At 39.2% G+C, this 25,281-nt stretch overlaps 1 protein-coding gene across 1 annotated transcript; it reads right to left on the bottom strand.

The window, feature by feature from the left end:
• Window positions 1-17,792: 17,792 nt before the first annotated feature.
• LOC118847703 (28S ribosomal protein S21, mitochondrial) lies at window positions 17,793-18,764 on the bottom strand. Its single transcript, XM_036756300.1, has one exon. The coding sequence runs from the start codon at window positions 18,656-18,658 to the stop codon at window positions 18,395-18,397; it is 264 nt and encodes an 87-aa protein (XP_036612195.1). The 5' UTR covers window positions 18,659-18,764; the 3' UTR covers window positions 17,793-18,394.
• Between the last annotated feature and the right edge of the window lie 6,517 nt (window positions 18,765-25,281).

The raw sequence follows: 25,281 nt of genomic DNA, 5'->3' as shown, positions 1-25,281 counted from the left end.
GAACAATATACACATTTATAGGGAATAAAAGTCTTCTAAATTTATAAAGAAATAAGAGGGTGAGGGAATAGGATAATGGGGGTATAGAAGAGTGTCTAGATTAATGGGAATGGGATAAAGAGGGAATAAGGCTATAATATTTGGAAAGCTATAAAAGGCTTTGAAATTCAGAGAGAAACAAGAGTGTAATGGGATAAGGTCAGGGGAGAGAATAAGGGAGGGATCTTTTGGGGGGGGTAGATTAAGTAATAGGAGGACAGGGCAGGGGGTAGGAGTAAAGTAGAGCAGTCAGGATGAATAGAAAGTAAGAGATACACATAAGCATAAAATAAAGATTAGGATCAGAATTTATTAGGAATAAAAAGCCGGGGTAGTAATCATGATCTGAGAGAAAGTTAAAGCTAAAATAGATTTAATCAAAACAGAAAAGTAGGGAAAACACTATATGTCAGCAATATTAATCAATCTTGTTTTAGACTATCTAAAATAACTAGACAGTATAAGGTTGGAATATTTCTGTGGTGCAGGAAATGATGAGTTGATGGATTTAGAAAAATATGGGAAGGCAGACTATGAGAGGAAGAAATGTAGGGTGAAGGGAAGTCATGATAGAAAGAAATGGAGGTTCCAGAGGGCATGATGGAAGTGGAAGTTGGGGTAGGATAGTGACTTTGTAAAGTGTAAGCTATCAACAGGCATTAAGGTACATAAGAGATCAAAGGAGGTGGGGGACTAGCACAGGAAAAAGAGATTTTCATCCTGGCAGGTGTAACTCAGGATTCTAAGATTTGGGGCGGGGAAGAGAAATTTGCTAATCAGATAAGTTGAGGAAGTCTTCATTGTTTTAAAATGAAACTTGAGCAGAGACTTGAAAGATGGGTTAGGACTCAAATAGTCATAGAGGATATTGAGACAGTGCATTCAAGTAGGAGGTGAAGTTTAGGGGGCAGTGAGACTAGCCTGACTCAAAAATGAGCTCCATTTATGTGACTAGGGGGAGATAAGAGTTAGATAGGTAATGTGTTCAGAGGATTATGATGGACCTTAACCACTACAATACTGAATTTGAACTTGGTTATATAGGCAATAAAGGCAACGAACTTTTCCTGAGCAGTGGTATAAACTGATGAGCGGAAATGCAAGTTTCTTGAGAAGAAGGGTTGTTTTATTGTTTTGGAGTAGATGTTTAATAATATTTATTTAAGTGAATTGAGAATTAACCTGATGAATGGGAGAATAGATTAGAAAAAAATAAAAGAGTAGAGGTAAGGAAAACTTATCAGGAAGTTATTTCAGTTGTCTCAGACCCTGGACTTTGACTTAGCAAATCATAGATTCAAATCTTGCCTCAGACTAGCTGTCCCACACTGTACAATTTACTTAAGTTCTCTGCATCTCAGTTTACTTATCTGTAAAATGGAGGAGTTGGACCTGATTATCTCTATGGTCTATTCCAGCCTGGAATATGTGATCTTGTAATTCTATGATGAAAGCTTTAACAGACTTTCTGCTTACTAATTTTTTTTTGATTCATGTATTGTATTAACTAACATTGGACATAATATTTTCATCACATTCTCGGTGGATATGGAGACCCATAACAAGGGTATGCCAAAGCACGTGGCCAAGTGATAAATATTTCTGTGATGCTGGAACAAAATTATTTTTAAAAATGTTTAATACCAAAAGTATATCTGTTTCTAATAGCTTGTCAAAACATATTACTTAATTAAATAAGGGGAAAAAATTCAGTTCCGTGGGAAAAGGTGGTCTCTTGTAATTCCTGAAAAGTGCTGGTGAGTTCATTTTCTAAGGAACTACAGGCATTCTGTATTCTAAAGCATGGGCTGCTGCAAAACCTTTTACACAAAGCATGGCCAGATTTATGGAGCAGCTGAAGAGAAGTTTAATGTGGAATAAAACGAAGAAATGAAGAGAGACATCTTATTCAGAAAGCTAAAGAGAGCTGACTGAGACTTCAGAAGAAGAAAAAAAAATCAGGGGATAGATTGGAGGATGAGAGTGAAGGACACAGATTTGTTCCACCTCACTCACTCTCCATCCCTTTCTAAAACTCAGAATGAGCCAGGAGAAGGCCAGGGAAAAGAGCAAAAGTCAGAATGAACTCAGGAAACAAGACAGAGGAGAGATTTCAATACATTTCATGCAGCTATTTTGTAAGACACCAAACTCTTCTTTTAATTCTCTCTTTATATATTATAGACATGGTGTCTTAGGAAACTGCATTTGGGACACCTTGAACTCAATATTGAATAGACATTTTAAAGCCAACATGCCCCAAACTGAATACATTATCTTTTCCCCCAAACCCCTCCCATCTTCAGTATATCCCTATTACTCTTGAGAGTACCACTATTCTCCCAGTCACCCAGGCTTGCAGCCTAGTTATCATGCTCTACTGCTTTCTGTGTTTTCCATTCCCCAAACCCATCTGTACCAAGTCCTTTAGAATTTTACCTTCATAATGTCTCTTATTTAGACCCTCATCACCTCATTCCTGGAGCATTACAGTACTCTGAATATTGGTCTCTCTGCCTCAAGTCTCTCCCCACTTCAGTCCATCTTTCACCCTGCTATCAAAGTGATCTTTCTAAAGTTAAAGGTCTAACCACTCATTATTACCCCAGGATCAAATATAAAATCCTTTATTTGACATTCAAGGCCCTTTGTAACCTGGACCCACTCTCACCTTTCCAATCTTCTTCCATTTTGCTCCTCCAGTGCAGTCTGTGATTCAGTGATACTGGCTTCCTTGCTGTTCCTTAAACACATTGCTCCACCTCCTGACTCCACACTTTTTCATTGGCTGCCCTCCAGTCAGTGAGTCTCTCACTCCTCATCTCAGCATCCTGACTTCTTTCAGGTTGCAAGTAATGATCTCCATTTTATCCTGTATAAGTCTTGCTTGTGAATAGTTGCTTGTATGTTGCCCCACCCCAGTAGACTGAATAATAGTAGGGACTGTATTTTGCTTTTCTTTGTATCCTCACTGCTTAATACAACGTCTGGCTCATATTAGGAACTTTAGAAACGCTTATTGACTGATTCACTGACCAGTCCCTTGTAATGCTTCATATTCCCACTACTCTACCTAGGTTAAGGCATTGCATAATCAGAGATAAAATATAAAGTAGTTACCATGTCATAAGAGGAGGTTGTATTTTGTTTAAGCACTCCTTTGACTAATGAAAGGGAAGAGGTTCCCAAAGCTAAAGTCGATAATTTTGAAGCCAGAAGCAAGAATCACCAAAAAAAAAGCAAGAATTGTACTAAAATCAGTCTTGGGGAGGGAAAGACCATGTGACAGCACTTTCTATGTGTGTATATGCGTGTGTGTGTGTGTGTGTGTGTGTGTGTGTATGTGTGAGAGAGAGAGAGACAGACAGAGAGAGAGACAGAGAGAGAGAGAGAGAGAGAGAGAGAGAGAGAGAGACAGAGAGAGAGAGAGAGACAGAGAGAGAGACAAAGAGAGAGAGACAGAGAGAGACAGAGACAGAGAGATAGAGACCCTGCACCGTCTGACTGCTTCTAGGCAGTCCACTAAAGAAGTAGGAACAATGAGGAGTGGACACAGTAGGAACTCTCTTGTATTGAATTACAAAATGAAGTATACCAGTTAATAGCTCCCTAGTTTATCTGAGTTTTCTTGACAGTTTCTAACCCACAGAAGGAATAAAAATGCTGAACAATTTAAATATTATGATTTTCAAAGTTTGTTCATTTTTAATAACATCAATTTAAATTTAATTCTCTGTAAATGTTGATGACCTACAATAATTCCCCAGCCCACCTGTCATAGTTATAGGTCTGTCAAGCCCTGGAGTAATGAGACAGAGCAAAAGTCAAGTTTCAATGGAAAGATGAGAACTATTCTGAGCACAGGGCATTATATAACCAGATTGGACATTTCATCAGATAACACTAGGCAATCCTAAAGTAATATCAGACCATTGAACGTCTTTCTTCAGAGAAGAGAGACTTCCAAATGAGGCTAAAAGAAGAGGATAAAGGGCACTGAAGTCCGGTTTTATCTATTTCACAGCATTCTTTAGCATTGGTCTTGGTATTGAATTTTGATAGTACTTGAAAATTCTTGAACTTCCAAGGCATCTAATACTTGGTTGATTTACCCTCTTAATATTTCAATGGGCTTCTATTATTGCATGTTAGAAGTTCACAATACAAAATAATATGAAATACCTGGCACCTTCTAATGAGATTTAACACAATTTCAATGTAATAAAACCTTATTAATTTGAAGTTCATCTGAAATAGCAAGTAATATAAAGTAACCACAAGATTCTCAACTGGCTAGAGAGGTTTTTCTCTTCTTCAACTTGTTCATTTATTGAAATTAAAAGATAAAAAGATGAAGGGGAAATGATGCCCTGAACATAATTCACGTAATCAGCTAACCAGGATTAAGGCACATTGCTGAATACTCCCCACATACTGGATCCTCACTCCCTACTTCCCTGCATCTCAACTACATCTACTCAACCTTAGAGATAACCCAGCTCAACCATTCATTTTACAAATGAGGAAATTGATTCCTAGAGAGGTGAAGGGACTTGTCTCAGGTGACATGCATAGTTAGGGGAATTGTCTTCTTTGAACGTTTGTACTACTCACATCTTTTGAACCTCTTTTTATAATTCCAATTATAAAATAGTCCCCTGCCCTGCTTTCATCTGCTGCCATAGTTGGAACACACCCTTCCTCAGTTTTGCATCTTAGATTTCCTGGCTTGTTTCAAAGCTCACTAATGGGCCACATTCCATACGATGCTTTCTCTGATCCCCCAGATGCTAATGACATCCCCTGGAAAATTATATTGTATTTATCAGAAAATCAATCCACAAGCATTTATTAAGAGGTTTTTGTGTTATGGGCAGGGATAGGAAGACTTGAGTCCAGATCAAGCCTCAAACACTTACTATTTGTGTGTAAAACCACTATCTGCCTCAGTTTCCTTAACTGTAAAATGGGATTAATATTAGTCCATAACCCAAAACTTCTTGTGAGGATCAAACATCATAATATTTCTAAAGCACTTAGCACAGTGCCTGGCACATAGTGCCTGGCATATAATACTTAAATGTTTGTTTCTTTCTTTCTGTCCAGGAACTGTATTATACTCTGTGGACACAAAGAAAAAGTGAAAACATCCCAATCCTAAAGAAGCATACATTCTAATGGATATTTACTTATATATTTTCATATCATCTTTTCCCCTACCTACTGCCATGTCTGGAACACATTAGGTGCTTAATAAAAGCTTATTGAAAGAAAATGAAATCACAATTATCAAATGAGTTTTAAACATTATAGCACTACACAAATGCTATCATTTTTATAGTAGTTTTTAAAGTCATGTTATATGTTGGCAGTGCATCCACATTCAAATCATTCATTCAATCAGCATTTATTTGTTGAGACCCATTATATTCCAAGTGCTCCCTAACTCCCTAATCATCTAATGGTTGTCTTGTAAGCAATTGTGAAACTCTTCCCACTCTATGATAATCTTCCTGAATTGGATGGGAAATGAACACTTCCTATTGTTCTGTCCAGTATAGATATGCAACTCTCAAAATTGCTTCCCATTATCTCCATCATATATGTATATATATATATGATATGTACATATCATTTTTCCCTTCATATCTCCATTATTCACTTCACTCACTTTGTGTCATTGTACTTAATGAATGTCTATGCCTATCTATTTGCAACTTATTCTAATGTCATCTGCCCAGAGGAAAGGAGTAATCACTCTAATAAAACTAGTCCAATTTTTGAAGTATTTCTTTTGGATCTCTCCATGGCAACCTGAAGTACATACCATGGGCAGTTAGAGTGCTGGACTCAGAGTCAGTGAGACCTAGTGTTTAATCCTGAGCCTCAGTTTCTTCATCTGTAAAATGTAAAAATAATATCAATTTCCTTAAAGAGTTGGTGTGAGGATCAAATAATATACAAAAATGATTTGTAAACTTTAAAGCGGTATACAACTGCAACAAATTGTCTTACCTTGTGCAATCCCAGAGGCCTAGGATTATGTCTGTTGTCTATGTACCTATCATGCAGAATTAGGCATCTGATACATTCCATTGGTATTGATGATGGTGATGATGATGGCTTTATTGATTGTAGTTGTTCTCTTCTCTTCTGGAGGCCTGTGACCAATGGGTGGTAGCTTTCACTTAAGGTGGATATTGCTTTTCTGTGATCACCTGCCAAATTACTGCCCTTATGCTGTGGGCATATAGTGGACTTGGGTCCCTTTCAAAGATGTCCAGCCTAGAGAATATGTGAAAGTCATTGAAGCGACTCTGTAGTGATATCCCTTAGCAGGGTAGAGGGCAATCTCACCAAATTAGTGAGTATGAGGTTGCTTATGGTATGCTGATGTGTGATAGAAAATACTACTGACCTCCTACCCTTGTCACACATATACACATGCACACACACATGCACACACATGCATATACATGCACACATACACACAGGGAGCAGGCTGTTGGTGGGCCTGCAAAAAGAATCAATAACTCCATTTATTCTGGCGCCATCCTCTCTGGTAAGTGACATTGTCTGTATTTTATAAGAGAGGAAACTGAGAATGAATGAGGTTAAATGGCTTAGTCAGGATCACAAATCAAGTCACTGACAGGCAGATGGTGCCATTTTGCTGCCTCTGGCCCACTTTGATCATGACTACAAATTTTACTGGAAACATTATTTGTAGACGTGTTCATATCTCTATGACCATCCCCTGGTACAGCTGCAAGGAGGTTCATGTGACCACACTAGTAGCATTAGATATGAACATGGGGAGCTGGGAATTCCTCTAAACCCAATATTATGGAAACCTGTGGAGCATAGCTGATTGTATAAAAACCTTCTCTGATTTTCAACTAGTGGAATAATCCCTCCATCCTTCATTGAAGCTGGTATATACTGAACGATTAACAAGATAATGGAAACAATATTAATACAAAGGTTATGAGTTCGTTCTCTCCCAGTGTCCCTCTCCCTTCCGGTGTAGAATAATCTTCAAGGGGTCAGAATTGTCCTTAATAGTCCATTCTTAGGATTCCCCTCACAGGTCCTTTTACCTTGGTGTAATGAGTCCACCCTTTCTCAACAGTTCGTATAGCAGTCTCTGTAGTGAGAAGTACCTGGAACGGTCCCTCCCAGCTGGGCTGAAGCTTATTTTCTTTCCAGGATTTAATCAGCACCCAGTCTCCATAGGTTTGAACTGCAACCAATTAGCTTACAGGTAGAAATTCAGCAGGCCTTCTAAAAATTGTAAGAATAATTATTTGGACAGCTCCAAAATGAGATGTGTCTCCTTCTTAAAGCCAAATAACCTTTAAACATTGGGATTAATTCAAATTCCCAAAGTGCCATCACCAATTAGTCCATAAACCTTCAGATTAACATACATAAATATATCTTTAGATGATACAGCCTTGAAAATCACACCCCTGTATTTTTCAAAGTATTATAACAACTCAATTCTTTGTTATTACACAATTTCCATATATCACAAAATTCTTTAGTCAAAAAGGTGTTGTAATGGGGAGAACACTTAGTTTCTATACATTACATGCCCTTTGTCCATAGGAATCCCTCTACCCTGAAAACTTTGCACAAGATTGAATATCTAGAAATCCTTGGTCCACTTAACATCAATTTCTTAACTAAGTACAATTCTTAATCTAACCTCTAGATTACAAGAGAAATTATTTTAATCGCTAGTGGTAACATTTTCATTTCTAAGGCCCAATGCTCTTAGCATTGTAAGAAAATTTATAAAGCCACATTTCTAACTGTTCACAATGTATCCTGAATTGACAAGAGGACCCAACAAGGCCTTTGTAGTTAGGTTATAGCAATTGTCCAACTTCTTAACCTAATGTGGCCCTAATATACTGTAATAATGCCCTAAACATTATTATGTATGTAAAATTTGAAGTACCCATCTCAGTCTAGGTAAATACATTTCTAAACCAAATATGACAGTTTAGAATTATCAAATTTTCATCACATCCTTTAAAAGCACCCAATTCACATATATCAAATTCAGATTAAAATCACAATGCTCTTCTCAAACTTCACAATCTAAGAGAATTTTTAGAAATACAGAAACAATAAATTTCAGATGACATCAATTGCACTTCCAGATTACCACATATAGGAATTGTTGATCCTATTACTTCTGGTACATATAAAAATTGAGCGAAAACCTGTTGACCCTTCCAATAGATAGGGGTCCAGTCTAAGATCAGTATCTGGAAATCCTCACCCGTAACTCCCATAACCTTTAGGATTTTTCTCCCAATTTTTACCCCAACGGGTGGTATACAAAGGGAAGTTCTCTCTGTCCCTGTCTACCAAGAATATTATGTCTTCTTTATGATCCCCAAACTTTAGGTTTACTAGGGGTTCTCAGCTGGGTGTAGAGAGAAAGAACCCCAGACCCCAATAGTCTTCTTCCTCAAAAGTGAGAAGGGGAGCTACCTGTTCTTCCTTTCTTAACTCAGGACACTCTCTCTTAAAATGTCCTTTATTACAATAGTAACAGACTGTCCTACCTGCCCATTTACCCACATCTCTTTTATATCCTGAAGCCCTGTGCCCTTTGAGATTCTCCCTTAAGGATTGTTTATGATCCCCTCTTCCTTCTTGCTTCCTCATAATTTCCCTCATAGTATTGGCCATGACCTGAGCTTTCTGTTTCTGTCTTTCATCCTCCCACCTTACATACACTTTCTGAGCCTCTCAATAATTCGCCTATTGGTCTCTCACTCCATCTCTCGCAATTTCTTATTTATATCTGGCCATACCCTAGTGACAAACTTTACTTTTAGCATCCCTTGGGCCACAGTGATGAGGGCACAGTCTCTGGGAACCCCCTTCAATCTGGAATACAGTCTTTGGGAGCCCCCTCGAACTGTCCTTGAATCTTCCAACTGGATCTGGCCTTCCCCTAAGGCCATAAGCCTTACATTATCATTAGGCCCAAATCTCTACCTAGCCTTGCTCTTTATTGTCCAGCTACTTCCCACCCTTGATACTATCAATATCCAGTCCTTCAGCTACTTCCAACCCCCAATTCCATTCTCCTGGTTGCTGGAGTCTGACCTCATCTCGTCCTCCTTAGACTCCTCCCCAAGACCCTTCCTAAAGCCCTCCTCTAGTCACCCCAGACCACCCCTCAATGCCTCCTACAATTTTTGTGTATATAATCTCCATCTTGCCTCCTTGAAGGTGCTCAGATTCAATCTAGCTCAGCCCAGACTATGTCTGGCCCACCTGACAGGCATCACAAAGGGGTGGGACCACCCAAGACAACCCGTCATGGTGAACCTCCAACAAACCCCATCCCCTCCCTTGGCCGAGAAGGCCCAAGTCAAATTCCTTCAGCAGGACCCAGCGTGTGGGCACCTTGGGGTCTTGAGCACCCCCAGAAACCAATGGTTCACTAACAACCTTCATTTTGATTTAACCTCTTTAACAGGATCCTGAATATCTCCTAATTCTTTCTAGGAACTGAGAAGGAGATTCATTTTTTTTTCAAAAGCCTTATATTCTGTGATTTTGGCACAGCTTCCCTTATCCCTTCTATTACCAATTGTCTAAGATCCTGCATATTCCTATGATGTTCTTTAATATTGTTATCCCAGCTTGGATCTTCATTTGGGAATTTTCTATCTGCAGCTACCACTCCTGGTCCTGGAGGGTGTCTCCTTTCTCATCCCTCCATGGCTGCCTTTCTAATCATACCCTTTTCTTCTCCCATAAACAGGAGGTTGAGTATGGACATTAATTCTGCCTAGCATTAGGAATATTTGCCTGGCCAAACTTTTTAAAAAAGAAAATTATTTCATATCATTACTTGCTTTAAGAACCATCCAGTTTTGAATTTGGCACCCTGCTTTCTCCAAGCTTCGTCTTATGTACACTGGCAATTAACAAAATGCCTAAGGATTCTAAGGATTTTTGAGGGGGAAGAGGTGGGGCACTTCTCTTAAAAAAGAAAAAAAAAACTTTTTGGACTCAAGGACCACATGGGCTTGCATATTCCCCCACTTATTCTTTATACCAAGCTAAAATATTTCTCAGTTTCCCCTTCAGCCTGCTGCCTCTGATAAAGGGAAAAATCCCTTTCAGTTTTCTAAGGGCTCCTCCCTAGGTGGGGCCAGGCAGCCCCTTGAGGGCAAGGGAGCCTACCTTTCTAAGCACTAACTAATCCTAATTGACACACCCAGTCTTCTAAGATGGAGTGGGGGGAGGGGGTGGCCAAGAGGAGCATGTGGACTGAATACCGGGTGGTCTCAAGCTGCCATTCTACAACGCCCCCTTTTATCTCTACCTTCTATCTCTCTTATTTTCCCAATCTTTACTGAAACTTTACTCTCCATATTTCCAATTTCAATCTTTCTTTCCTTAATCTTGACCCAAATTTCAAATAAATAAATTACATACTCACCCAGCTTTCCTTTTTCCCAGCTGCTTTCTTTTTACCTTAAAACCCAAAAATGACCAACAATTTTTAATCACATTCTAAGCAGACCACTGAGCCTCTTTAAAGTGGTCATCCAATTTTTCATACAGACCCCTTTACTTCTCCTCTACAGTTTAAACACTTGCCTGATATTAGATAGGCTAACTCAATACAAAATACACAGATTTTTCCTCTAGAATCTAACCAACCCTTAATTCAGAGCCCCCAGCCCTGCCCACTGGCAGTTTCAGCTCTGATTCCTTATCTAACTATTTTAATACCAAAGGTCTCCTAGAGTTAAACATTTTTACCTGAACATAGAACAAAAAGGCACAGACAAAACATTAGACAGACATTTCACTTGAACAGTTTAGAATTTGAATTCAGACTCACTTCCAATATTAAACCAAATCACTTTCCTTGGGTCGACCCACGAGTGCTTTTCTTCCAAGCACTAGGAGAAATCCATTCTCCCCACTTAGGTGTACTTTCCCTGGGTCGACTTACTGTCTTCCCAGCTAGCCAACATTCTTCCTAACGGGAGGAGGAATGTTAGGAGGATCCTTTCCATCCTCCCCAGGTACCTTTTCTTAGAGCTCTTATTTCCCGTTCTAGGCAAACCTTACTTCTCAACCTAGAACCCCCAGACTTGACAAGGCATTACTACTACCCGTTTGTTCCTACCTTGCTCAGGTGACCTGACTTGCGCAGTCTCCGGCAGTTCCCTTTGCGTTCATCTGCACACTCTTCTTATTCAAACAAGATCTGGGGTCCTTCAGAGCCTCCAGGGGATTTTCAGCTTAAGACAGTGGGACCGCTCTAACAGTGAGCGGGAGCGCTCTTCCCTCTGCCCTATCTTACTCACCCTTCCTGGGGTCTTCAGAATCCCGCAACGAGCCCCCAAATTGTGAGAAACGTGGTTTTGGCGATCACTGGACTTCCTAGGCAGGGCCAAAGTCCTGAAGAAGAACCCTGTGATAATCCCTAGGGAAGGCTGTACAGGCCACAGGACTCCCAGAGGAAGACCAAGTGGTAGCCATCCCTTAATCCGTGGGGATCACAGGGCCTCCTAGGGGTCAGACCCTAAGGAAGATCCAAGTGATGGCCCCTTAGGATGGCAGTAAGATCACAAGGCTCCCGAGACAGGGCCGGAAGTCCCATGTGACGTCCCCTTAAGAAGGCCATGCAGACCACAGGGTTCCCCAAGGGAATCCAGAGTGGTAGCCCTCTTAACACCGCAGTGGGGATCACAGGACACCCCAAGACAAGATCCAGGAGTAAGCCTGGCGAGCTTCCGCTGCCTGTTGCTTCCCTTCACTTGACCTTAGGAAAATCCATGTGATTTGCCCATTCACACCCAAAGAATTCAGGACCAGAGTGGGCAGAGGAAGGCATTTTATTACGCTCCCCGGGAGAGCGGGTGCAGTGCTCGCAGGAACACTCACCTAGTTGAAAATTAGGAATAGTGGGGATAACAGGGACAGTGGCATTTTTTTTCCTTCCATCAGAATAAGGGGGGAGGCATAAGGGAAAGAAGTCATTGCCAGAACTTTTAATGTAACCAATTGTTGGATCTGTGGGGGTCCACAACAATTTGAAAATTGGCCCTGGGTACCTGTACCTCTGAGTCTGGCCTGGATCCTTAGTAATTGGTCTCTTCCATACCAGACCTAATGACCTCTTGTGGTATAAGGCTTATGAGTAAGGGTAATATAGGTCAGAATTTCTGGCACTCGGTAGCTATAGCAAGGTGTCAAGCAGAAAGAAAAACTAGTGGAATACTCCTGGATCCTTATAGACAGTGGGGATGGGATAATGGTTTTTGTTTTGGACATTTTGATACTTTTTGGAGTAAAAGTAACAAAACAAGTAGCCCCCGGGTAGAAAAGTGTGAGTGGAGAAGGACAGAGTAGCTGTGGAGGTGCCAATATTGAAGGAATGGAACCCGGTCTTACCAAGGAGGGCCCTTGGGGTTCCAAGATAAGCAATATTATCCCTTTCTTTGGAATGCTTCCTTTTTAGCAGGACAAGAAGGGAACAAATTGGGAATACAGCTATATGATCTAATGCCCCCAAGTGAGAGGTTCAAGCGGGGGATAGATACTTCCCTAACAGTCACCAGGGATGCCAATGGGTGGGGAGATGAGTGGCCCCCACAAAGAATTCTTCAAAGCTATGGGCCTGCTACATGGGCCCAGGATGGGAGTTGCAGATACCGAACTCATCTGTGGTAGAGATTATCAACAACCAGACTGCCGAGGCATTGAACCTACTGGCTGATCAGGCCACCCAAACCAGAGAGGCTGTACTGCAACATAGATTGGTTCTTAATTATTTGCTAGCAGAAGAGGGAGGTGTTTGTGGGAAACTCAACCTCTCTAGTTATTGCATAAAAATAGATGATAATGGACGGGCTGTAAAAGAAATTACTAATAGTATCAGGAAACTAGCACATGTCCCAGTTCAGGCATGGACCAGTCCATTCGATCCTTCTTGGTTTGATTGGTTCAAGGGTTCCTGGTGGAAACAAATTATTGGAGTCTTCCTGCTAACATTATGTGTTCTATTCTTGTTACCTCTATGTATACCCTGTATTATACAATTGGTTACCAAAACTGCCATTCAGGGTATGGGGGTGGTATATTTTAATGAAGGAGGGAGGGTAAAAATGTTGATTGTAAAAACAGATGATGGGAAAGATGATGAAGAATGTGAATTAATGTTAAAACAAATTGAGAGTAGGAGTGAATAAGAAGTGTGGGAGCAAAAATCCGAAAAGGGGGGAAGAAGTTTTATGAGATAATATTATTGAATCATCCCATAGACTAAGGCTGGGATATAAAGTTATATTGTATCTTTGTGGGATAGGGTCCTTAGATGTTTTAAAGTGATGTAAGAGCAATTAGGTATTGATACAAATAGTGTAATTAATCCCTGGAACTAAATCAGAGACATTTTCAGTTTAGGGAAAGGAATTTCAAAGTAAGTCTCTTTAGGAGAGAAGTTGTAGAATAGTTATGTATTGATGGAAAAAGTTAAATGTAGATTTGAATTCATTCCATCATCTAAAACATAAAGAGAAAAATTATATGGTTCAATTCTTTCAGATCAGGTATAATTAGAGAAGAATAGAAAAATAGAGGAGAAACTGATGCAAATGTGTTAGAGCAGTAACTTATGATCTTAATGGGAAGATTTTATGAACAAGGGAGGAAAAGCATGCAAGCTATTTAGAGCTAGCTTTAAGGATGTTCCTGAAGCAACATGACTTTATAGTCACCAATTATTGGAACTTGTCATTCAAAGACTTAACGGGACTATTAACTAACTGTTTTTCTGAGTCTAACTCCAGGTGTGAGTATCAAGGAAGGCTGACCCAAGATGGCAGCAGCCCTGTGGGAGGGCAGGCATGAGCTGCAGGTATGATTTCTTGGCAAAGTTGAGGGGGCAACTGTTCAGCATGTGCTGAGGTGGGACCGTCTTGACCTGATGCCTCAACTGAAACCTGGCAGACTAGGCCTGGCTCAATGCAGCTTGCAGTTTGACACAGCCTCTGCCTGGAGTTGACAGGAAGCTGGGGAAAATATGGTCCCCTTACTCTAAGTCCCTACTTTCTTGGTGGCAAATTTCTATAATCAGAAGGTTTTGTAAATCTATTAAGATAGTTGATTATGGAATATCTTAGATTACTCTAGGACTGGGACTAGTGTTAAGTTAGGTTTTTTTTTCTTGGAAATGGTATGGAGACAATTAGGTCAAGGGCTTGTGAGGATATTTTGTTATTTGGTTAATATCATGCTTGCCTAAAGCTTTGTTACAGTTAGTAATGTTAAAAGAAAAATGGCTTGTAGTTTATTTCGTACATGCCATCAAAGAAACATGGCATGACTAAAAGTTTTATATATGTACTGTGTTAAGAATTGGTTATCTAATGTATTTAGGTAGGTGCTGGAGTCTGCTGTTAATTCCTTAGTGAAATATTATCCTCCTGGTGAGGAAATGTTAATGTAAAGTATGTTAAGTAAAGTATGTAGGGAGTTAATGTAAAGTATGAGGAACTGGGTTCTGATGTAAAATTTCTTAAACAGAACAATTGGTCAAGGTTCCAATTTTGAATTTGTAAAATGATTAGGGTTATAAGGATTAGAAATGGTAACTTAAAATTGTGCTAAGGTAACTTTTGTAGGAGAATGGAAAGAAAGCTACAAGAAGGCAAGAAGAAGATGCTGGAGATGGCTGGAACAAATACCAAGGACCAGAAGACTTCACTGATGTTCCCTGCCAGACAGCTTATGGGAAGAGACTTTTGAATCTTAAAGGGACAATTGCATTATCGTTTTCTTTTGGGTCTCTGTATCTGTATTTACAAAGGGGACTGCCCCCCTTGATTTTTCAATGCGTCCATCAATCCTTCCCATATTTAAGGGGATGATGATTAAGGAGAAAAATTCAGATGAGAAAGAGAGTAAGGGAATATTAAAAATGTGGAAACAAAAATTTGAATAAAAGAAGAGGGGGAAATTGTAAGAAATGGGAGGAGGAGTTTTGTTTCCACAGAACTAAAGGTGTGCTTCCCTGCCCTCCCCCACCCCAGCTTTAGCAGAGACCAGGCCTCAAGGTTGGTCAGGTGAGAGGTCAGAGGCTTGTACGCATGTGCATGCTTTTTGAGAAGGCAGTCTAGGGAATTAGAGAGGCCAAACCCATTTGAACCTGTTCAAGCTTATCTAGGGTCTGGTCTTGGTCAAGAATCCAGGCCTACTGATTTGAGTAATTTGCATATGTTAAAGAGGGAAAATAGAGGAAGTAAAAGAATATAGTTTAATCCTAAACTAAGACAAGGAAAATCTAATTAACTTTACTTTTGCTTCTGTATCCTTATTATCCTATTTATATAAACTATATAACCTAGGAAAACTACGTAAAAAACAAAGATTGTAAACTAACCATGACTCTAGCAGGAGTGGAGGGAATGGTTACCCCTGCTCCTGCAGCTGTATTGGTGTGAGTGTTCCCACGAGCACTACACCTGCTCTCCCAGGAGTGTAATAAAATGCCTTCCTCTGCCCAAAAAAAAAAAAACAAAAAAAAAACAAAAACCTTCTCTGAGATCTGTGTGATGTGAAGAATCACTGTGATCATTTGGAGTTAACTTTATTACCATTTTTTCTCTCTTTAAAAGAGGTCCTCCAACAAAAGCTGGAGATGAAGGAATCAATTAATAAATTGATGAATGAATTTTTAAAAAAACAAAAAAGCATTTATTAAGTGTTTATCATGTAGCGGACATCACACTAAATGTTGAGAATGTTATTGCAAGAGACAGCCAGTTCCTGTCCTTAAGGACCTTGCATGGTATTTGGGGGTTCGGTCTGGAGAACATAGAATCAGTGGCTTTACCCATAGTATAGTCAATTGACTTGCCCTTTCCAGATGGAATAGAAGATGGAAATGTGTTGGGTTATGTGTTCAAAGTGATGAAAAGCCTAGACTGGTTTAATAAATAAATGAATAAACAAATGAGCAAATGAACTCATTCATTAATTCATTATGTATTTTATATATATATATGTATATTATTTTTCACCATTTTATTTGTTCACACTACATTGGCCAGTCTCAATGCCCTAACACATTTGTCATTGTTGTCTTTACACCTCTACTCTAGTGTTAACAAGTCTGCTGTACTATAAATCTGTTAGGGGCTGGGACTCCTAAGGTCTTTGAGATCTTGCACATTGAATGCTGGCAGAACTAAAGGCCATAGACACACATTATAAAACCTGTCTTGATGAAGAGAGGTGTTTAACGGGGACGGTGAAATGTAGGGGTTATCAGAGGCATGTTTAGTATAATTGCAAATATACTATTAAGTCAGATCCATCATATGGTCATACATTTAGTGCTGGAATGGACAGCAAGTTCACCTCCTGTCATTTTACCAGAGAAACAAACGGGTTCAAAAAGGTTAGCGTCTTGCCCAAAGTCACACAGAAAGTTGGTGTCCGAAGAAACATTGGAATAAGGGTCATCGACTCCACGTCTAGTACACTATCTAAAGGATTACCCACTGAAATTATTATTTCAGTAACAAGCATACAACTTTATCCAACATGACTTCTTCATAATGAAAATATAATCTTAAACAATAAATCCTTTACCAAAAAATGAGAAGCCACAAATTATTCCTGTAAAGATAACTATGATGAATTGATACCTTTTAGGCTTAGAGGGCCCTGCCTGGATATGAGGCCAAATGGAACTTCTGTCTCCAAATGGAGAGATCCAGAGAGAGATAAGCAAAGAGACATATAGAGAAAGGGGAGAGAGAGACAGACAGACAGAGAGAGAGAGGGGGAAAGAGAGAGAGAGAGAGAGAGAGAGAGAGAGAGAGAGAGAGAGAGAGAGAGAGAGAGAGAGAGAAGAATATAGAAAAAAGGAAAGAAAAGAGATGACAATTAATCCTTTGCTCCTCCTTCACTCAGCTTTACAATAGAATATATTCAGAACAGTAATCACCACTATTTAGTCATGGCAGCCTAGAAGAGAAAAGACCTAAAGTATAGCTGATGGACTGATGAATTTGAGGGGACACCAGAAAGGATGATGGAGAAGGTCTGAGAATGATTAGGATGCTATTTTCTTGTCACGAATCAGAAATTAATAGAGAAATTTATAATATTTAAAATTAAGTCTACTTCATCTGGTCAAATCAGTTCCCATAATTTTAGTCAACTATCTTCCTGCTGGGTCCCCAGGCTTTATCTCAGCTGTCCCTACAAATATTCATTGATGCTTATGGTCTACCATGGAAGCACTTGGAGGAATCCCTTTGGAATACGGTGAGTCTGCCTTCCCTTAAAAGAACAGAAAATAGTCTTCTCCTATTTTGTCCATGTGATTGTCCATAGTGTTGAAGCAAGGATGACCTCCTTTATATTACAATACCTTAAATCTCATGAGTGGTTTGGGGAACTGTATCTCTATCAACGTGAGCTAGTTAGGGAACAGGCAGAGTATTCCACTCCCAGCTTGGAGGCAACTATTGTTAACTGTGATATTGCTAGAGACATTGGGGTCTGGAGAGTACCCATCTCAGTATATTCCACTTTAGTAGTCAGCATCATGGTGATGTCTCAAAGAGGATTAAAATAAGTTAGACTTTCAAAGTGATAATGATGCTGATGACCTTTTGATTTTTTTGTATTTATTTTTATATTTATTTAGTATTTTATTTTTCCTCAGTTACATGTTAAAATAATTTTTTTTTGAAGTTGGATTGTTTTACAGGAATTCCCATGGGGAGAGATTTCAGCACAATAGTTTGGTTGGACGCTTCAGAAGTAGAATTTATTACAATTACATGAGCCTTACCCTTCTTCAATTTAGGAAATTATTCAGAAAAGAAAAGAGATGACTTTTCAAACAATAGTAGAGGTCCTTTCTTATCTGTAGTCCCTAGTTTTCCTTACTGGGAACTATTAGGGGTCAAGGAATGGAATAAAGTGTTATATTCCACTCATTTGATCTTGAAGTCTCTGCCCCCCAGTTTCTTCAGAATGGCAAAGACACGGTCCTGTGGGGTTTTCCATTCATCAAGGAAGACATGGTGGCAAGGAGGAACATTTAATGATATCATTCATTGGCAGAGGGGTAAAGTGTGTGTGAATACCTGGTATGCATACATGCATGCATATATTTATGTATCTGAATATATTGGAATTGAAAAGATGGCAAGAGAAAGCAGGGCTGGAAAAAGAGGGAAGCGAATGCCCCAATTGTTAGATTCTTAGAAGAAACCTGTAGAGACAGCTGTTGCCTACTAGGGAGTTTTCACACTGGATCTCTTTATCCCCGCTGGCTTCAGCAGCCCTGCCATGGATCCAAGCGATTCTTGCGCATCAGGAAGTTAATTTTTCGTGCCATTTCCATGTTGTAGATGCGCCGACAAGTCTCATAGCTCTCCCTCTGTCGTCGGCGACATGGCTTCTCATAGTATCTCCGCCGCTTGATATCATCAATGAGCCCATCCACAGTAAGAATTCTGTTCAGGGTCCTGTATGCACCTTCCACATTGCCTTCCTGCACCATCACAGTCCTGGCAATGAACTTCAGGTGATTTGCCATGATCTTGGGACAAAGTTGTCCTTGTAAGGAAAGGAGTTTTCGACTAAAGCAGCTGAAGGGTGGGTGTGTGGGGCGGGGACGGTGAGGAGACGACTGCCAGCTCTGGCCTGCGGCGCGACCGGAAGCCATGTTAAAATAATTTTAACATTTGTTTTTTAAAACTTTGAGTTCCAACTTCTCTCCTTTCCTCTCTCTCCATCCCCCACCTTACATTGAGAAAGCAAGAAATTCAATATAGGTTATACATGTGCAGTCATGCAAAACATAGCCATAACAGTCATGTTGTGAAAGAAAACCTAGACAAAAAAACCTCAAGAAAAATAAAGTTAAAAAAGTATCCTTTAATCTGTATTCAGACATCATTTCTTTCTCTGGGGATGGACAGCATTTACATTATAAGTCCATCAGAGTTGTCCTGGATCATTTTATTGCTGAGAATAGCTTTCATTCCCAGCTGATCATCCTACAATATTGCTGTTACTTTGTACACAGTACACGTCATTTTGCAAAAGCCCATGCAAGTCTTTGCAGGTTTTTCTGAGAAAATTCTGCTCATCATTTCTTATGGCACAATAGCATTTCATCATAATCACATACCACAACTTGTTCAGTCTTTCCCCAGTTGATGGACATCCCCTCAATTTCTAATTCTTTGCCTCCCAGAAAAGAGCTGCTATAAATATTTTTGTACAGATAGATCCTTTTCCTTTTTATATCTTTCGAGATACAGACCTAGCAGTGATATTGCTAGGTCAAAGAGTATGCCTGGTTTTATAGCCCTTTGTCCATAGTTTCGATTTGCTCTACTGAATGACTGAATCAGTTCACAATCAGTTCATTTTTCCCACATCTCCTCCAACATCTATAATTTACCTTTTCTGTCCTGATGATCTATGAGTACTTCAGAATTGTTTTAATTTGCATTTCCCCAATCAATAGTCAGAATATTTTTTCATATGGCTATAGATAGCTTTGATTACTACTTCTGAAAACTTATATCTTTTGATCATTTATCAATGGCAGAATGGCTCTTTTTTTATAAATTTGACTCAGTTCTCTATATGTTTGAGAAATGAGGCCTTTATCAGGGAAACTTGCTTTAATTTTTTCACACTTATTATTGCTAGCTATATTTCCCTCCATCTTATTCTCCTACCTCCATTTATTTTATACTCTCTCCTTCCACCCTGTCCCTCCTTAAAAGTGTTTTTCTTCTGACTACCCCTCCCCCAATCTTCTCTCCTTTCTATCACTGCCTCCCTTCTCTTATCCCCTTCCTCTCCTACTTTCTTGTAGGGTAAGATAGATTTTATACCCAATTGCACGTGTATGTTATTCCTTCTTTGAGCCAATTCTGATGAGAATAAGTTTCACTCTCTACCCCTCACCTATCCCCTCTTCTCCACCACTGTAAAAGCTTTCCCTTGCCTCTTTTATGTTAGATATTTTACCTCTCCCTTTCTCTTTCTCCCAGTGGATTCCTCTCTCACTCCTTATTATTATTGTTTTAGATATCCCTTCATATTTGACTCATACCTGTGCCCTCTGGTTGTATACATATTCCCTCTAATTCCACAATAATGAAAAAGTCTTATAAGTTACACATATCATCTTCCCATGTAGGAATGTAAACAATTTAACCTTATTAAATCCCTTATGATTTCTCTTTCCTGTTTACACTTTTAAGCTTTTCTTAAGTCTTGAACTTGAAAGTCAAATTTTTCTATTCAGCTCTGGTCTTTTCATCAAGAATGCTTCAGAGTTCTCTATCTCACTGAATATCCATTTTTTCTCCTACAGGACTATATTCAGCTTTGGTAGGTAGGTGACTCTTGGTTGTAATTCTAGCTCCTTTGCCCTCTGGAATATCATATTCCAAGCCCTCTGATCCCTTTAATATAGAAGTTGCTAAATCTTGTGTTATCCTGAGTGTGGCTCCATGATACTTGAAGTATTTCTTTCTGGCTGCTTGCAATATTTTCTCCTTTACCTGGGAATTCTGGAATTTTGCTATAATATTCCTGGGAGTTTTCATTTTGGGATCTCTTTCAAGAGGTGATCAGTAGATTCTTTCAATTTCTATTTTGCCCTCTGGTTCTAGAACATCAAGACAGACTTCCTTGATAATTTTTTGGAGGGGGAAAGGCAAGGCAATTGGGGTTAAGTGACTTGCCTAAGGTCACATGGCTAGTAAGTGTGTCAAGTGTCTGAGGCAGAATTCAAACTCAGGTCCTCCTGACTCCAGGGCAGGTGCTCTACTCATTGGGCCACCTAGCTTCCCCCTCCCTGAAAGATGATGGCTGGCTTCCTTTTTTGGTCATATTTTTCTGGTAGTCCAATAATTTTAAAAATTATTTCTCCTGGATCTATTTTCCAGGTCAGTTGTTTTTCCAGTGAGATATGTCATATTGTCTTCTATATTTTTTTCATTCTTTTGGTTTTGTTTTATTGTTTCTTGATTTCTCATAAAGTCATTAACTTCCATTTACTACATTCTAATTTTTAAGGAATTATTTTCTTCAGTGAGCATTTGGACCTCCTTTTCCATTGGGCCAATTCTGCCTTTTAAGGCATTCTTCTACTTGTTGGGTTTTTGGACCACTTTTGCCACTTGGCCTACTCTATTTTTAAGGTGTTACTTTCTTCAGCATTTTTGAAGTCTCCTTTGCCAAGATGTTGACTCTTTTCTCGTGATTTTCTTGCATCACTTTTATTTCTCTTCCCAATTTTTCCTCTACTTCCCTTACTTGACTATCAAAATCCTTTTTGAGCCCTTCCATGGCCTGAGACCAATTCATGTTTTTATTGAAGGCTTTGGACATAGGAGCTTTGGCTTTGTTGTCTTCTTCTGAGTATGTGTTTTAATCTTCCTTGTCAGTATAATAACTTTCTACGGTCATTTTTTTCCATTGTTTGCTAATTATTCAAGCCTATGACTTGACTTTTAACTGTTTGTTAAAGTAGGGCTCTGCTTCCAGGGTAGAGGGACACTTTTTCAAGCTTCAGGGGTTTTGTGCAGCTGTTTTCAGAGATGCTTCTAGGCACTTGTAAGTTTTCAGTACTTTCAAGGAGGTATGATGTAAGGAGAGGTGTGTATTACTCTCCTGGTCTTTGTTCTGGTCTGTAAGTGACCACAAGCACTCTTTTCTGTCCTGGAAATGTGAGGGGGGGTGGGTCTCCCTTCCACTGTGGTTCCAAGTTCTGATTTGCTAGGGCTCCTCCTAGCCCTGGGACTGCTACCCAGGACTGCAACCCAGATGCAAATATGGGCAAAGCAAGAGAGTCCTGCCTCAGTGTTAGCAAAAAAAAAACCCTGTAATTTTTTTCTGGCTAGTTGTTTGACCACCTTACCATGTCTGAGAGCTCAGGAAGCAGTCATTGATGCTGCAGCTGCTGATTTGGTCACTTCCAAGGCCTGCTCCTAGTTTCCTGGGGTCAAGGCCATGCTGGCATGGCCTAGCTGGACTGCACTCCTCTCTTGCTCTGGTGCAACAGACCTTTCCTGCCAACCTTCCAACTTGTCTTGGGCTGGAAATTTGTTACTCCATATTTTTGTGGGTTCTGCTACTCTAGAATTTGTTTAGAGTCATTTTGTAATGGTATTTGGAGGAGTTTGGGGGAGAACTCAGTGAGTCCCTGCCTTTACTCCACCATCTTGGCTGCGCCCATGACCTTTTAAATTTGAAGAAAACACTCTGACTACTATTGCCAATATCCATAACATAAGCTAGTTCTCCCCATTTGTCAAACTACTTTCAAGAAAGAAAATAACGGATACATTCAACTTCATTTAAATCTAAAGGAGGAAAAATGATCTAGTATTTTCTGTGGTGCTTAGGAAATGCTTGTTAAATGTTTGAGTGACTGATTAACAAAGGTTTAGAAATTCTATCTCCTATTTCCATGCCCTTGCAGGGCACCATCCCCCATGTCTAGAATATCCTCCCCATTTCATTTTAACCTCACATTATCCCTCTCTTTCTTTGAAACACAGTTCAAGCCCACCCTTTAACCTAAAGTCTTTCTGATCCCTCCAACTGGTGATGCCATATATCCCTAACCACCTTGTACTTAACTTTGTTGTTGAGTTGCTTCAGCTGTGTCTGACTCTCTGTAACCTTATTTGGGATTTTCTTGATAAATATATTGAATTGGTTTGTCATTTCCTTCTCCAGTTCATTTTTACAGATGAGGAAATTGAGGCAAGCAAGGTTAAGTGATTTGCCCAGGCTTACACAGCTAGCAAGTATCTGAGGTTGAATTTAAACTCAGGTCCTCTTGATTCCAGTATTAGTGATGCATGCACTGCACCACCTACCTGCCCTGTGTTTAACTATCTTTTAGTTAAATTTATCTACCTAGTAGTTCAATGTAAATTTACTTGTATAAGTTCTCTGTTTATTCCGTATATATTTATTTGCTCTTTTCCTTGTTAAAAGGCAAAATTTTTGAGACCAGGTATTGTTTCAATCTTTGTATTTGTACCCTAGAATGCTGCCTAATACAGAGTAAGCACTCAGAAGTACTTGTTAGGAGATTGGCACCAACATTCAAAAAATATCCTGTAATCACTGGATGAACTTTAATATTTTTGTAATACCCTGAAGACGTGATAGAAGCATACTTCAAAAAATAGACAACTTTCAGTCAATGGACCAGCATTTCATTGATGAATTGAGGGGAGACAGCTCTGATGCCCACAGTAATAATACCAGACTTTGAACTTCTATAGGTTCCTTTATCTGACTAGCTCAAAGCACATTAAAAGAAAAATAGAACTAAGGGGCAGTGGAGTAACAATAGACAGAGTTAAAGCAGGTAATCTATGGCGTTCCACATATTCCAAAGAGGCTACAATAAAGCAGCTACATTATTTCTAGGTGAGGTGCTCAAATGCATCTGCACCTACAGAGAGACAAGTGACCGAGAAAACAACAGATAGCATAACTAGTGATTAATGCCTGGAGAAGTACAAAAATAAATTCTCCTGGGAAAGTTTGGGTCTGAGTGTCTGTGGAAACCTTTGGGGCAGAGGGGAAGGTTATTTAGGGGATGGGTTGAGAGAGGGTTTCTTTTGTCCTTCAGGGACATATCTATTCACAATTGAGTTTCAGTTTCTTTTTTAATAGTAATTTATTTTTTTTCCTGAATTACATGTCAAGTCAATTTTTAGCATTCATTTTTATAAGATTTTTGACTTCCGAATTTTTCTCCCTCCCTCCCTTCCCTTTTTCTGAAAATGGTAGGCAATTTGATACAGGTTATACATGTGCTATCATGTAAGATATATTTCCATATTGGTCACAGTTGGGAAAGAAGAAACAGATCGAAAGGAAAAAAAAACACAAAAATGAATAAAGTAGGTGACAAAAATATGCTTCAATCTTCATTCAGAGTCCATCAGTTCTCTATATGGATGTGGACAGCATTTTCTTTCCTTTTGTACTTGTCTTGGATCAAGTGTGTTGCTGAGAAGGGCTGAGTCATTAACAGCTGATCATCACACAATGTTGCTTATACCGTGTACAATGTTTTTCTGGTTCTGCTCATTTCACTTTGCATCAGTTGTCACAAGTCTTTCCAGGTTCTTTTTTTCTTCTGATATCTGCCTGTTCATCACTTCTTATTGCGCAATAGAATTCCATTACAATCATATATCACAGCTTGTTCAGCCATTCCACAATTGATGGACATCCCTTTGATTTCCAATTCTTAGCCACCACAAAAAGAGCTGTTATAAATATTTTTGTACATGTAGGTCTCTTTCCCTCTTTCATGAACTCTTTGGGATACAGACCTAGTAGCAATCAAAGAGTATGCACAATTTGGTTGCCCTTTGGGTATAGTTCCAAATTGTTCTCCAGAATGGTGTGTTCACAATGGATAAGTTCACAACTCCACCAGCAATGCATTCATGTTCCAATTTTCCTACCTCCTCATATTAGCCAATATGATAGATGTGAGGTGGTACCTCAGAATTGTTTTAATTTGCATTTCTCTAATCAAAAGTGATTTAGAGGATTTTTTCATATGTCTATAGATAGCTTTGATTTCATTTGAAAACTGCCTGTTTGTATCCTTTCACCATTTATCAATTGGGAAATGGCTTATATTCTTATAAATTTGACTCAGTTCTCTATATATTTGAGAAATGAAGCCTTTATCAGAAATACGTGCTGTAAAGATTGTTTTTCAGCTTTCTGCTTTCCTTCTAATCTTGCCTGCATTGGTTTTGTTTGTACAAAAGCTTTTTAATTTAATGTAATTAATGTTATCTATTTTACATTTTGTAATGTTCTCCATCTCTTGCTTGGTCTTAAATTCTTCCTCTCCCCAAAAGTCTGACAGGAGGACTATTCCTTGCTCTTTTAATTTGTTTATGTGTCACCCCTTATCTCTAACTCATGAAGCCATTTTGACCTTCTCTTGGTATACAGTGTGAGATGTTGGTCTATAGCTAATTTGTGTCCTATTTGTTTTCCAGTTTTTCTGGCTGTTTTTGTCAAATAGTGAGTTCTTATCCTAAAGGCTGGGGTTTTGGGATTTATCAAGCACTAGCTTACTATATCATTAACTACTGTATCTTGTGTACATAATCCATTCCACTGATCCACCACTCTATT

This window comes from Trichosurus vulpecula, chromosome 4, assembly GCF_011100635.1.
Source record: "Trichosurus vulpecula isolate mTriVul1 chromosome 4, mTriVul1.pri, whole genome shotgun sequence".
Taxonomy (NCBI): domain Eukaryota; kingdom Metazoa; phylum Chordata; class Mammalia; order Diprotodontia; family Phalangeridae; genus Trichosurus; species Trichosurus vulpecula.
This window is presented reverse-complemented; position numbering and strand designations above follow the sequence as displayed.

Excerpts from the sequence above, each read along its gene's own strand:
- LOC118847703 (XM_036756300.1), bottom strand. The coding sequence starts at position 18,658 with ATGGCAAATCACCTGAAGTTCATTGCCAGGACTGTGATGGTGCAGGAA.